Source organism: Lampetra fluviatilis, chromosome 27 (genome assembly GCF_964198595.1).
Source record: "Lampetra fluviatilis chromosome 27, kcLamFluv1.1, whole genome shotgun sequence".
NCBI lineage: Eukaryota > Metazoa > Chordata > Hyperoartia > Petromyzontiformes > Petromyzontidae > Lampetra > Lampetra fluviatilis.
Window position 1 is genome coordinate 12251924 of NC_136301.1, and position 14586 is coordinate 12266509.

The 14586-nt window shown below is 49.1% G+C and overlaps 2 protein-coding genes across 3 annotated transcripts in view; both read left to right on the forward strand.

The window, feature by feature from the left end:
• Window positions 1-2508, forward strand: part of LOC144942405 (uncharacterized) — a 34474-nt gene extending 31966 nt beyond the window's left edge. For both annotated transcript variants that reach the window (XM_078869254.1, XM_078869253.1), the window contains exon 4: window positions 298-2508. In XM_078869254.1, the coding sequence (XP_078725380.1) occupies window positions 298-501 (204 nt within the window). In that variant the 3' untranslated portion in view covers window positions 502-2508. The remainder of the gene's footprint in view (window positions 1-297) is intronic.
• Window positions 1-14586, forward strand: part of SEC23IP (SEC23 interacting protein) — a 191646-nt gene that overhangs the window by 79504 nt on the left and 97556 nt on the right. The window lies entirely within an intron of this gene.

The following is a 14586-nucleotide window of genomic DNA, read 5'->3' on the forward strand; positions in this document are numbered from 1 at the left end:
CTTGGAGTTTATTTGACTATACTTCACCATGCTGGTCAGTGTGCATTGGTGAAGGCGGGGAGCATAGAAATGGGAGCATAACATAGCACATGAATTAATTTTCTTCTGCTCCATTCTGCTGCCTACAACGTTTCTGTTGGTGGGTAAAACTGGAATCAGAATTGTAATTATAATTTTGTAATGAATTTCATTGTAATTGTACCATCAGCCAACAACTCCAACTGCTGTTGTAAATGTGCCCGGGGTTGTTTTCTGATGGTGATAGTTGTGGCTATGTGTGCATGCGTGCGAGCACAGGTGGTCCACACGGCAGTGCACGCTCGCACCTGCACATCCCAGAAGACTCGCTTCTCCTGCTGGTTCTGCGGTCGTGTGTTCTCGGGGCAGGAGGAGTGGGTGAGCCACGGGCAACGCCACCTTTCGGAGGCGACACGCAACTGGGGGACGATATTCCCCTCTGCCATTGCCAAGGCCGCATTCTCGACCACCCTGACCGTCTGAAGAGCTGGCAACCTCCTGCCAGCCCTGATTTCTGGGCTTGGAGTATAATAACGGGACAATACCATTTAGATTCAGGCTGTTTTATGTCGGTGTGTTGCGCTCTCTCCTCTGATGGCAGGGGTAATTTCTGGACTTGCGCAATTGAGCCAGAAGGAAGGCAATCCAGCGGGTTAGCGACACAAGCCGGATCTTTGTTGTTTAGTGCGACGAGGACAAGGGGTCTGGTTCGATTAACGTCACAGTCTAGTTAAAACACAGCAGAAACAGGAAAGTGCCATGAATATTTGGAGCGCTCATTTATGGGCTTGATGCACCGACATCGTTCAATCCAGCGGTTTTTGGCACTTGTTGAAGGACTGCTTGGCACGAGGTTGAAAGTTAAACTCCCATCTTGCAATTAAAATGCAACACTTCATGGGATCATGCTAGGCTAATTTGGGGGCATCAGCCATTCTAAATCAGAAAATGGCCCCCTTTGTCATGGATGAAATGGTTGATTGCCACCGGAAGTAGGCAGCGATGGATGTTGCCGAGGGTTTCTGCCCATGTCATCCCTGTAAATCTTCCGAGAATGAAATGGAAAGATACTGACTGCTGAAGAAGTAGGTCTTGGGGGTGGGGGGGGGAAACGTGTTTCGATATTGATTTTGTGATTGTCAGTTTCATAACTCGTAACTAGAAATGTACCTGCAGCAACTAGTGATGCACAAAGTTAATCAATTTAAAACTCCATAACTCCAAGGGAAACTGAACAACACATGGGGAACGACTGTCAACTTTACTAACGGGAAACACAATGGAAATATTTAACATAGCATGTATGTAAATAGGCATCGATTAGTTTTTTTTACTTTTCTTACGCGGACGATTACATGCCAGTCATGTTTGTGTGTGTGAATAGTTTGTTATTTATCCTAATGTTACATTTAGGCCAAAGGTGCGGGAAGTGTTGTATAAATAACTATTCTTAGATTGAATCATAGGGCCTGTATTGTTCAGTTGCGATGGTAAAAATGAAACATTACAAGACTAAGATATATATGCGGAAATCCCTCAAGTCCTGCCTGGCTTATGGGCAGTGGCTACGAGCTAATGGAATAGCCGTAACCTGACCTGAGATCCCTATTGCTATCCCTAATCTCCCCATATCTCACTAGCCCCAATTTTTATCACCCAGCACGAACCCTAAACCACAAACCCTAACCCATTAGTCCAAATGCCCTAAATCTTAACATCCCTGGAAGGCATTGGCAGTGGAGGTGGCAAAATTAAATCACGTGATTTACACGAGGCTTGAGTTAAACAGATGTGAGTGCTCATCGTTACATGCTATCCACTATTTTTCTTTTCAATTGTAAAATATGGTGTTTTCACTTTTTATATTGTGCACGTTGCTTATACAGTATGTTGGTGAATTTGAGAAACGACTGCCTTGCTTTATTCACGGTCTTGAAGACCTTGGACATGTATCACCAGATAGATTTGGGATGGCTTGGAGGTCTTCATCTAAAAGTGGTTGAGTCATGACTGATGATTTGGCGGCTCAACAGTTTTCTTTCTAGGTGTAACAATTCACTATCTGTAGTCTCTGAAATATTATCACTTGTTGCGATTGACAGGTCACGATTTGATAATTGTGATGAAATTGTTTTTTATCTTAAATGTCTTTATTGGCTGCAGAGCTCAAAATGAACTTGCTACATACGCACATTGTTTATACGACACTTGTATTTAGAGCTTCTACATTGATCACTGCGTTGGGGACACCAATCAGGTCCATGAAGGTGCAGAGAATCTGGCCAGGTGGCTCAAGTGGCAGAGTGCGAGTGGCTCGTATTCGAAAAGTTGCGAGTTCAAATCCTGGTGGTAGGGGGTTGACTTTGCTCCTCTCTCCGGTGGTCAAAACTAGTAGCTTGTGGGGGAAGTCAACAGCGGTTATTCTGTGGGTAGACTTGCCCTCCACCATAAAATTTGCAATTCCCTGCGCATTTGAGCAAGGAAATCACTCCCAACTGATCACTGCACCTATAGAATAATTGACGATGCAGAGACGATCTTTGCAACAAAAAATGGGCTTCACCCTTGGGTGAGCCTAGAAACATGCCACTGCTGCACACATTGCAAGAACTGTTTACGTTCGGTTGCTGACATTTCCTCTCCGCATACAAAAACCCTACAGCCACGTGTTTTTATTCTCAGGTTTGAGTGCTGCCTAAATAAAAAGCGGTTTTGGAAAAAACACGCGACATGCCTCTTGATGTCAGTCCACCGGTTGATGAAACTCTCGCCATAGTGCGAATTCACGTTTAATACTCCTAGTGTTTTGTGCTGTAAATGTTCTTACATCACAGGGTAAGGGTTAAGTGGCGGTAGATCCTTACCGAATATGGTTCTTTCACCCCCGCTCCCCTAAATGTTAAAGATTGTTAATGGTTCAGAGGTCACGATCCAATTCAAGAATCCACTTTGTTGCCTTGTACGTTTTGTCTTGTATGTACGGTACTGCAAGCCTCGTCTGTATGCCGTGGTGCGAATCGTCTCCACACCGTGTTGTCGTTCTGGGTCGTTTGCACCACCTGTCAAACAGTTTCTCTGTACTGTCAAGTTAGTGCTACATTGTGGCTGTTTTCACCGTTTTAATGGTGTGCCAGTACTGTGTGCTTCAAAGTCCTGCCGTTGTTGAGCTTTGTACCCTTGTGTATGCATCGCCTCATGTCACGCTTGTCAGCATTTCTCGCCTCCACGGTTTCCTGTCAGTCTGTAACGTGTCTGTTTGAACCCTTGTTTGTGTACAGTCTGTCTCGTCTACATTGTCTTGTCTACTGTTTGTGTACGTCCTGTCTGCGTTCTGTCTGGTCTGTATGATTCGCCTCGTACCATCTTGTCCTTTGAATCTGTATTGTGACCTTCCATTTTGTACTGAAATTCAACTGTGCCGTCTCTGTACACCAAGCTTGTAGTATACAACGCTGCCTACGGTAAATACTTCAAATTCGTTGACCGGACAGACGAACTAACATCACCGTCCTCTGGCCAGCCTCCCTAGCATTGAGACACAAATCACTCAACCAGCTACGCTCAGCAGACCACATCGGCTGCATGCCAGACACCAGGCTGCTAAAGCAAGTTCTCTACTCAAACTCCGCCATGGCAAACGATCCCCCTGTAAAACGGAAATCGATTCAAGAACGTCCTTAAAGCAACTTTGAAGAAGTGCATTGACACCAACGTATGGGAGCCCTTGGCTCGAGACCGCACTGACTGGAAGTGTCTAGCATTAGGATCGGCACTGCGCATTTATGACTATCCAGCAAGAAGAGCAATAAGTCAAATGCAAGCAGCGAAAGGAGCGTGCTGCTGCTCAACCGACCCTAACCCCCTTGCCCCTTTCAAGTACCATCTGCAGCAGAGTTTGTGGGTTCTCGCATTGGGCTTTTCAGGAATCTTAGAAAAACCATAGTGGAAGCAAGTCATTGATCTGCAAGGGCCTGCCAAATAAGAATTCTATACTGGTCTAGTTTGTACCATCTCATCTGTACCTCCAACGTATTGTGCCGTCTCGTGTGTACTGCCATCTCGCCCTGTATGCTATCCACATCAACTGTCGTACAAGTGTAGTGTTGTAAAGGACGGACTTCTAAACTTCTTTATGGCACACACTGTTTATTGTCTTAATACACAGTCCCTATCACACAAAGGGGTATATGGTCCCCTCACCCGTTACCCTGAGGAGGTACAGCCTCCGGACCTTGTACAGCTCCACACTCACGTTTAGCTCCTATTCTAAGGAGGTACAGCCTCCGGACCTTGTACAGCTCCACACTCACGCTTAGCTCCTATTCTAAGGAGGTACAGCCTCCGGACCTTGCAGGCTATCTAATCTCCCTGCTATCCCAGCGTCCTCTGGCTGGACCTAGGGGATCTCACCCCAACCACTGGTTACACTGAGCCCTAGCCCTGATAAGGGCTGGAGGGCTTGGTCCAGGGTCCTAGATGTCTTTGGCCGACTTGGGTCTTCGTGTAGCAGAACTGGCCAAGAGCTCTCAGCGCTCTGGCTTTTATACCTGTTCGTGGCCGGGTTGTCCAATCCCCGGCCACCTTGTGGAACCCTCTGATTGGTCCTTCCCAATCTGGCGTTTGGATCCTACGTCACCCCATTTGACCCTGACCGTTTGATTGAGCGGGAAAACCTTGTTTACGATCCGCTCTCTCACAGCTTGCGAACAGCGAGTAGTTATCACCACTACACAAGTGTGTCAGCTGTGCAGTCTTATCTGTTTTGTCACATTGGTACCGGCTCGTCTATACCGACTTGTCTTGTAACGTTGAGTCTTACAAATACATTTACATAGAATTCGGTTTGCCGTCCATGAATAAAATGTCACGTCCCTTCCACTCATAGCTCTTTAGTGTCAAGGTCCCACCACGGTTTTAATCTTCGTGGCATGGTCCTGCCCTCGCCTCCACAATGCATTGCACACCCTGATCGCGCGACACTTGTGCCTCGTTCAGAATTCATGATCAGAATATTTTTACTGGAGGAATCTGATGAGCTCTCAAGCTATTTTTCAGATGCCCAGTAGGGGTGGGTATGAACGTTACAGCAACAAACAATACAAAACACGATAGTAGTGCAAAGTACAAGAGGTAAACAAATCACCCAAACACATACAAATACAGGCAACCCCACACCGACGACCTAATTGGTTCCTGGACGACGGTCGCAAGTCGAGCCGTCGTAAGTCGAACCCTTATTTCCCATAGGCACAATGTTATACATTGGGGTTCCATTCATGGAAACCCATGACATACTATAAAATACCAAAATTATCCACGAAAATAAAAATAACCCCGAAAAACGTAAATTCTAACTTAACATAACCTTTACAAACATTAAGTCAAAACACATTTGAAAACCCTTAAATATTCTGCATGTGCATCACATTTCCTCTTCTCAGACGTTAAAAGGCAAAAAAAATCAATATTTGAAGAAAATTTACATAAGCGAAGAGCATTGATAAAGAGACCCTGCGTTTGCTCTTGGCGCAGCTGAAAACTGTCAGGCTATCCTGTACATTTGGCAGAAGAGCAAAGTAGCGCCACATGGCGCTGGTGTCTGTGCATGATAAGCGCAGACTCGTCGCCAATCGACTCAGCGTCAGTAGCAGTCATTAGGCGGTCGTAGATATGAGTTGTTTTGGCCTCGCTGTGCGCTGCGTTGCACCACTATCCAAGTAGTTAACCTCGTATTAAATAAACTTTCAGAGCCAGGGTGAACATCTGACTCCAACGTATTTAATGAATAGAACGAGGTCAAATTGATGGAAAAATACAGCATCTGTTAATACTTGGAATATCAATACAACGAATGAACACTTAAGCATCATAACAATGTCTTATGGACCAGGCACCTACATTAGCACTGAATAGCTATACAACAAGAGAATAAACTACTGTGTTAAATAAGGTGACTGTGTAATCGCCATACTGCAGCCTAAATGTACATTGCTGCATATTGCACTGAACTGTGGATGAAATACTTCATCCTTGCTCTCAAGATCGCATTAAAGTTACATGGGCACAGGTCTGGCTAGACGTATCCAATTACAAATAACTTTCACAATAATGCAAGTGGGAGGCTTCGTTGTTAACGAGGCCCCATATTCATCATAACTCTTTAACATCATCATAAAGGCATTTACAGCATGCTAACGGCAATCCTAACATAACAGCATTCTCAGCATTATAAGAACATAACGAACTTACAGACAAGGCTTCTTAAAGTCCCACAATTAACAGATGCACCTGTCTTCACTGAGACGCTATTTGTGCCTCCATTTTGTACTCTGTGTAATGGCTAACACACCTGCCTCGTGGCAGAGAGAACCTTAAATCATAACTTCCTAGTCACGTGACCAAACAACACCATATCATGAAGTTCCTTTGTAAACACACCCCCATATCTGCTTTGGGGCAGAACACTCCCCGTCTGGTATCTAGGAGATACCACCATTTATTTTCCTATCTCATAAACATGTAAAACAAAATTAGACGGGTCAACTTATTTGTCCATATCTTTGCGAGAGAGAAGTAGTACTGTCTCAGCTATAGGGCTGACGAAAGTTCTTGCAACACCTTGCTTCGCGACCATAACCTCAACCTTTCGAACTTTCCCATTACCACTGGGAATCGTTTTGAGGATGCAGCCCATTGACCACTCATTCCATTTGACTTGGTTGTCCTTCAGTAGAACAAGGTGACCTTGGATGTCTAGTCTGCTTGACTGCCACTTGCTGCGCACTTGAAGTGTCACAAAGTACTCGTTTTTCCAGCGATGCCAGAACGTGTTGGCGAAGCCCTGCACTTGTCTCCATTGACGTCTGTAGAGGTCTGCAGTGCTGACCTCTGTGGGTGCTGTGAGCACGTCTGTCTTGGTAAGAAGTGTAGCAGGAGTCAAGATTAATGGTGACTCTGGATCGGTTGAAATGGGGATCAGGGGTCTTGAGTCAATTATAGCTTAGACATCAGCCATGAGAGTGGTCAAGACCTCGTGAGAGAGCCGTGTGGACCCGACACCACACAGCATGGAGTCAAGAATGCGTCGAGCAATCCCGATCATGCATTCCCAGGCTCCACCCATATGCGAAGAGTGAGGAGAATTGAAGATCCATGTGCAGCCTTGGTCACTAAGGTATTTTCCTACAGAATCATCTTCAGCATTTTCAGTATTGATCTTCAGCTCTTTACATGTTCCAGTGAAATTGGTTCCACAATCAGAACGGAGTTACTTTGCTGGCCCTCTGATGACGAAGAATCTCCAGAGTGCATTTTTAAAGCTCGAAGAGTCCATGGACTCGATGACTTCGATGTGTACTGCTCGTGTACAGTTATGGCACCTCTGAGTCGATGCCACTTATTCTTGATGTAGGTGTCATAAAGCACTTCCACGACAACTGTTGACTGGCGTCTTTCTTTATTATATGACTGCACAGCTCCGCTCTCTCTCCGCATGGCTCCACTCTCTCTGCCGTGACGCGTGCCTCTCTGCTCCACCGTCGTCGCGCGTCTCTCCCTCTCGCTCCCTGGCTGACGGCGTGCCGGGAGGAGAAACGGCTTCGCTGGAAGGACCGCTACGTGACCGGTGGTGAGTAGAGGGTTGCGATGACGCAGTCCGGACTCCAGGCTTCCCACACTGACCAAGCATCCTCTCACTGCCTCCCCTTATAATCCCCTTGGCAAGCTCCGCCTCCGGACACGCCCCTTCGTAGAACCTTTTCGACCGTTCTCGCACGTACCCTGTAGCTCTGCCCATCACCTTTGGCCCAGATGGATCCCACACTTACCAATGGGTATTAGTTACTCAGTGGTGGCTTATGCAGATACCCCTCGTCGTCCCCTAGATGGCGCTCTCTCATTACATGACCCCCCCCCCCCCATGATGAAAAGACTAGCCGTCCCGGCTAGGAATGCACCCGAACAAGAAATGGAAGGAGCGACATAACCCTGGTGGCAACGAGCACAAGAGCATACAAAACAAAGAAGAACGCATGAACGATAACGCAATAACAAGGAAGTAAGGCGAATTATCAACACAGGCATAGGCACATGTGTTAACGAAATCGGGGCGTCTTTGAACAGGTCTGCGACGCCGGACCATCCCCTGCATCCATATCCAGCCCTGCATGGGTTGACTTGGCAGGAGGCAGGGCAGTCAGCGGAAGGATAGTCGAGTCCGTCGCTGCGGGGCTGGATCATGCGGGGTCGGCGTCCGCAGCAGCAGTCAAGGGCTCTGCTGCTGTGGGTGGTAAAACAGAATCCCTCGGGGGATAATCTGCAACCGCTCTGGCACATCGGACACATCAGACTCTGGCAGGCCAATTTTTGGGGATGACGAAGCAACGCACGGAGGAATGAACGATTTCAACCGAGATGGGTGGACTAACCAATGAAGGAGACCCGCCCGAATGCGCATGCACTGTGGATGCCTAACCTCAACCACTTCAACAGGACCGTGCCACGGCCTGTGCAACTTGGGAGAGGTGCCAACAGGCACCTGAGGGCAATGAAGCCAGGCCCGATCACCGACAGATCACGGCATGTCACGGCCAGACCTGCGTACACACCGCTCATTGCTAGCCTGCGTTTTAGCGGTGTTAACCCTAGCCGCCTCCCGCGCCTCAGAAATCCGGCGCAGGGAGTCTCGAACATAGTCAGGTAGGGCCCGTTTAGCGTCTCCAACAGTCGTGCCCAATTGGGTATCAATGAGTGGCACGTGCTCCCTTCCGTACATGAGGGAAAATGATGAGAATCCCTTGGAAGCATGCGGGGCCATTCTATATGCGGCGAGCACGCTCGGCACGTGTAAATCCCATTCGGCCAATTATTCATTGACAGTGTGGCAAAGCATGGCAGTCAGAGTATGATTCAGTCACTCAACCATCCCGTTGGTCTGAGGATGGTACAATGCCGGGAACCTTTACGATAAACGACCTCGAATGAAAATTATCGTAAAATTTCAAGCCAACGAGACAATTGGCAGGCTGGCTGCTCAATCTTCAAGGAGTATTGGAGAGCCGCATGGTCAGTGCCGACAATGAATTTCCTGCCAAAAAGGTAAAGCCTATACTGACGCACAAAGTAAACAATGGCCAACAGTTCTCTTCTCGTTACACAGCGACATTCTGCTGGAGAAAGGACACGGCTGCCGTAAGCAACTACTTTTTCCACACCGTTTTTAGATTGCGATAAAACGGCGCCGATACCCGTGTCGCTGGTGTCGGTGTCTAATATAAACGGCAGGGAAAAATCTGGATATTTGAGCGTGGGTGCATCGGATAAGCGACTGCGAAGGGCCACGAACGCCGCTTCTTCCTCCGGACCCCATTTAAATCTCTGATTCTTAGCAGTCAGCGCGTGCAGGGGTTAGCAACCGCAGCGAAATTTGGCATAAACCGACGGTAATATGACGCGAATCCGACGAAGCTCCATACATCCCCCATGCATGTTGGGGTCGGCCAATCTCGAACACAGGCCGTCTTGGTCGGATCCGTGGCTATACCATCGGAGCTTACAACGTGACCCAAGTAACGCACCGAATGTTGCAATAGATGACATTTTTTCGGTTTGAAACTTGAGGTTAGCGGAGCATATCCTCTCAAAAATAGAAGCGTCGAAGGTGTTCATCGAACGTGCGACTAAACACAATTCGATTTTCCAGATAAATGAGACAAGTGTCCCACTGCAAGCCAGCTAAGACGAGCTCCATCAAGCGTTCGAATGTGGCAGGAGCTAAATTCAACCCCATCAGAAGGCAATTGAATTGAAAGAGTCCTGAGGCGTACGGAACGCAGTCTTCGGTTTCGACGAGTAATCCAGGGGCAATTGCCAAAACCCGAAAGACAAAGCGAGAGTTGAGAAATACCGTGCTCCGGACAATGCATCCAGGGAGTCATCCATACACGGGAGTGGATACGCGTCAGCCACTGAAACTTTATTCAGTTTGCGACAGTCCACGCAAAATCTGAGATTCACGTCCTTTTTCTTAACAAGTACGACCGGCGTGCCCCAAGAACTGTTAGACGGGGAAATTATATCAGCGGCCAGCATATCATTCACAGCGTGCTGCACACATTCCTTCTCTCAACCGATGCGAGTTCTGACGAATAGGGCTAGCCTCACCCGTATCAATGTGGTGGGACAAAAGGGACGTACGTCCCAAATCGAAATTATCCTTACTGAAAACGTCAGCAAGTTCACTCAGAAGTGCACGCAACTCCCTGCGTTGGTCGGAGGACAACGTGGGCCGTAGAACCCCCAGCGACGTTGAACGTCGCCCCGACATTGAACGTCACCCCGACGTCGATCCCAACGAGGAACAGCCGCCGCAAGATCACCCTCCGAAGGCGCATAGTCCAGATCGGTTAAGTCACATCTTTAGACGTGACTTATCCGAAAGAACCAAAGAATAATTCCTGCAGTCACGAAAGCTCCAAAATTAAGATTGAACCACTTCTACGGGGAAGTTTTAAGCTTATCTTTTTCTCTCTCTCTGGCTATTTGTTCTCTCTGCCTGTGTCCTCTCTTTGGAATTTTCACACTTAAATTCTAACTTAGCAATCTTTGAAATACGTAATCAACCGGGCTATGCGTTAATTGTGTGTTGACCGACTCTCTGTGTTGCATTACGTTACATTTCGATATTTTACTAGGTTATTTAATTTTAGTGTGTCTTTCTCTTGATTTTCAAGCTTGCGTGCCGTGCCGCGTCGTCATCTTACTTGCAGCAGCATCACGTTGCCGTCCACTCATTGATATGCTAATTTTTTCTCTGCCCCCTCCCTCTCTCCGCCCCCGCCCCCCTCTCTATATTTAAGGCACCGTCACAGAAACGACCGCTCTTGCTGGTGCTGTTCCAGCCCCTGAGGCCCAGCATGGTATGCTGGAACTCCTCTCTGTTATGTCACCGATGCTGTTCATGCCCAAGTGCCAGATGTGCTTGCCCATGGAGTGCTCCAGGTTGTGCACTATGATCTTCTTGAGGTTCTTCCCCCAATCATCCTCCTCCAGCCTTCCTTCTTTTGGTCGTAGGCCTTGCCGTAGAACTACTTCCAGGATTCCCACTTGGATGACAGCTCCGGGTCGAGGAACGGAGAGGCCACGGTCGCAGCGACCACTGCCACGACCCCCAGCAGAGCGACGAGCAGCAGCTTCATTTTTGTCTTCTTCCCGTCAGTTAGGACTGGCTTGGAGAAACGTGGATAACCAAAATCCAGTGAAGACGGTGGACGTACAAGCAAAGTCGTGGCCAGCGTGGTGGTTTCTTCTTAAGTCTGCATGGTACAGCCTTGACTTCTATCTTCGGGTTTCTCTTTCATCGTGAAGTGGTTAGAACACAGTTTGAAGAGTGACATACATCCATTCGTGAGCACACTTGTTCTGAATGTGCTAAAGCGGTCTGGTTTGTGTGTTCCATTGAGACAGACATCATTCACGATGACCCATCCTCGGTAAAGTCTCTGGGCATAGGGAGCGTCGTGAGGTCCATTGCGTTGATCGTGGACCTTGTGGACTCTCAGCATGTCCCTGCCAAGCAGAAGTCAAATCTGTGTCCCGTGATCCAATGGCACGATGAACTCTGCTATGGGCTTCAGGTGTGGGTGGTGACGTGCGACTTCAGGCGTGGGAATCTTACTCCTGTTGTCCGGTATCTCATTGCACTCTATCACCGTAGGAAGGAGTAGCTTCATGGTGCTATCCATGGTTTCCACCATGAGGCCACTCGCTTTTCTTTCCGCTGTTTCCATCAGTCCTGAGCATGTTCTGATCGTGTATGGAAAGGAATTCCCACATACACTTAGCTGATTAAAGAACTCTGACCTTGCCAAAGACTTGTTGCTCTGATCGTCCATTATGGCGTATATCCTTACTGCCCTTTCAGGATGTCCTTTGGGATACACTCGGACGAGTCATATCTTTAAGCAAGATTTTTCTTTGACGCCTTCTCCACATACGTCTGTGCATTTGGTTGTGACTGTCGAAGTGGATGCGGCGGTCTCACCTTGCTCCCCGCTGTGCTCTGCTTCGGGATCGGAAGCCTTAATGCCACTGGGTTTGGAGTAAAATGTGTACAGAGCAGTTGCGTGTTTGTCGCTGCCACATTCCTCGCACTTGATATCTGCCTTGCAATTCCTTGCAAGGTGGTTTGTAGAAGCACAGTATTTGAAACACAATTCAAATTCCTTCAACATATTCTTCCACTCTTCCAATGCTTCCTCCTGAACTCACAGCATTTCTGGAGGGAGTGAAGTTCATCATGCAATGGGCATTGCCTTTTTGGATCTTCTATCTTTTTCTTTGTGATGGTTGCCTGGACGGAGTTTACGAATATCGTAGGAGAGACCTCAATCTTGTGTACAGAAATTGGCACTCTCGCTGTTCCTCGTCTCGCCGTTGCTCTTTTTCGATTTTTGGGAGATCTGGACTGGAGATCCCCGTGGTGCCAAACATGAAACTCGGATCATTTCTGGTCCGAGCCAGTTTGCAGATAAACCTTGAGAAAAACGAGAATGGGGGGGGAATGCAACCTGATGCTCTAACTTGTATGTTGAACCCTTTGTTCTCCATTTCTCCTGCATGTCGAATGGCAATTTTTCTACGATGGGGCTCACTCCATGGTAGGTATTCAGGTAAGTAGGGGTCAGCCTGGGCTGATTCAAGCTCCATCAGAAGATCTCCAAGCTCTCATAACATTTTATTGTCTCGACCAAAGATTTTTGGAAAGTTCTGCAACTTCTTGAAGATAGCCTTCTCAATGGTTTCTGGGCTACCATAGCACTCCTCGGCCTCTCCCACACCGCATGCAGGCTTGATGCAGGGTCGTCCATGTTTGCTGACCTGATCCTCTTTGCATCTTCTGCAGATTCCTTTTCTAACCATTTCACCAACAGGTCGATTTCTTCACTTGCAGAGACGTCTGCATTTCTGATTGCATTCTTGAAGGAAGATCTCCAGGCTCAATAGTTCTTAGAGTGGTCATCCAACTTTACGAGTCCTGTGTTGATTAGTTCACGGTGAGCAAAGTCCCCTATACCTGCTGATCCAGGGTGTGTCCATACTGGCGCTTGTGAGATTCCATTATTGGCTGTATTGCCTTGCATGTGTAGGGGTGTTAGAGAGAGAGCCCGTTATGCATGGCAGCCTATGGTAAACAAACACAGTAGGCGGGGCTACATGTGTGCACAAGCAGGTGCCCTCTGCGACGTCCGCGCCAGACACCCTGGGGGGTCGATTCGGTCGTTATGATCCCCCGGGGCCCCACCCCTCAGGGAGGGGTTGGGTATAAAAGGGGATTGTATCGAAGGGCTCGGGAGTGATGTTTAGCTAAAGAAGAGGAGGCGGAAGACGTCTGAGATAGAGCCCTGGACTCCCCCTGGTACGCCGTCCTTATCAGGACCGCGCAGGCTCGAGCCAGTGGCGTGGTACCAGAGCCAGAACCAGTGCTGGTCTGGACTCTGGGTACCGGGCCCGACTGACCAGTGTCGGGCCAAGATAGCCTCCCCTAGCCCATTAGTGGAGGACTCAGAGGCAGGCTAGGGTTAGCTAGAGAGGTGTGTCCTCAGATAGACGGGTGAGGGGGCCGATACCCCCTCAAATGTGTATGTCGCAACGTTGGTGTTAAATAAACAAGTGTGCCTCCAACTCCGGTGTGAACGAGTCGTGAGCGTTACTACATCTGGCGTCAGAAGTGAAACAAAGTACGAACATGGATACACGCCGGACGACTCGAGTCGGAGTACCAGGGGCGGAGGACACCGCTGCAGTCGGAGGGCCCGAGATGGCTGAAGATGCCATCGAGCAGCCGGGGCTGGGTGCATCCACGCCACAGCAGCTGGAGGAAGGGGAGCCGTCGACGGAGGGGCTGAGGCAGGCGCACGCGAAGCTGGCCGAGCTGCTGTACGCCGCAGCCGCCATGCTCGACAACATCACGCGGCTGGGGGCTGCGGGACCGCCACGAGGCGACAGCAGCCAACGACCACAGCGCCTTCCCGCCATTTCAACGGAGCAACATTTTGAAACTCCCGCCATCGCCGCAGCTGCTGTTGAGGGCGTGGCCGCTCTAAGCATCGCGTCCAACGGCGGGAGTACAGTGCCTGCCGCGTCACCACGGGTGCGACCGGCGATGCCATCGCTGGTTCGTGCCGACGCTGAGTTGAGTGAGGCGGACGAGGGAGTGCGTTCTTCCTCTGCAGCCGCTGCCTTACATCAGCGGCTACCTCCACTCAAGGAATTTGTGGGCGAGGATGGCGACTGGGGCGGCTTCCAGCGGCGCTTCCTCGCTCACCAGGAGATGGCACAGTGGACAGACGCCGAGGCTCTCCGCGCGCTGCCAGCACTTCTCGACAGCGACGCCCTCGCCACTCTAACATCGGCTTCGAAGGAGAGGCGCTCCACGCTGCGGAAGGCGATGCAGGTGCTGTCGGCGGTATATGGTCCACCATCGGACTGTCGCCAACTCTTTTACGATCGCCAGCGGGGGACGAAGGAGTCGCCCCTGGCGTACCGCACAAGCCTCCTGGCACTGGCGAA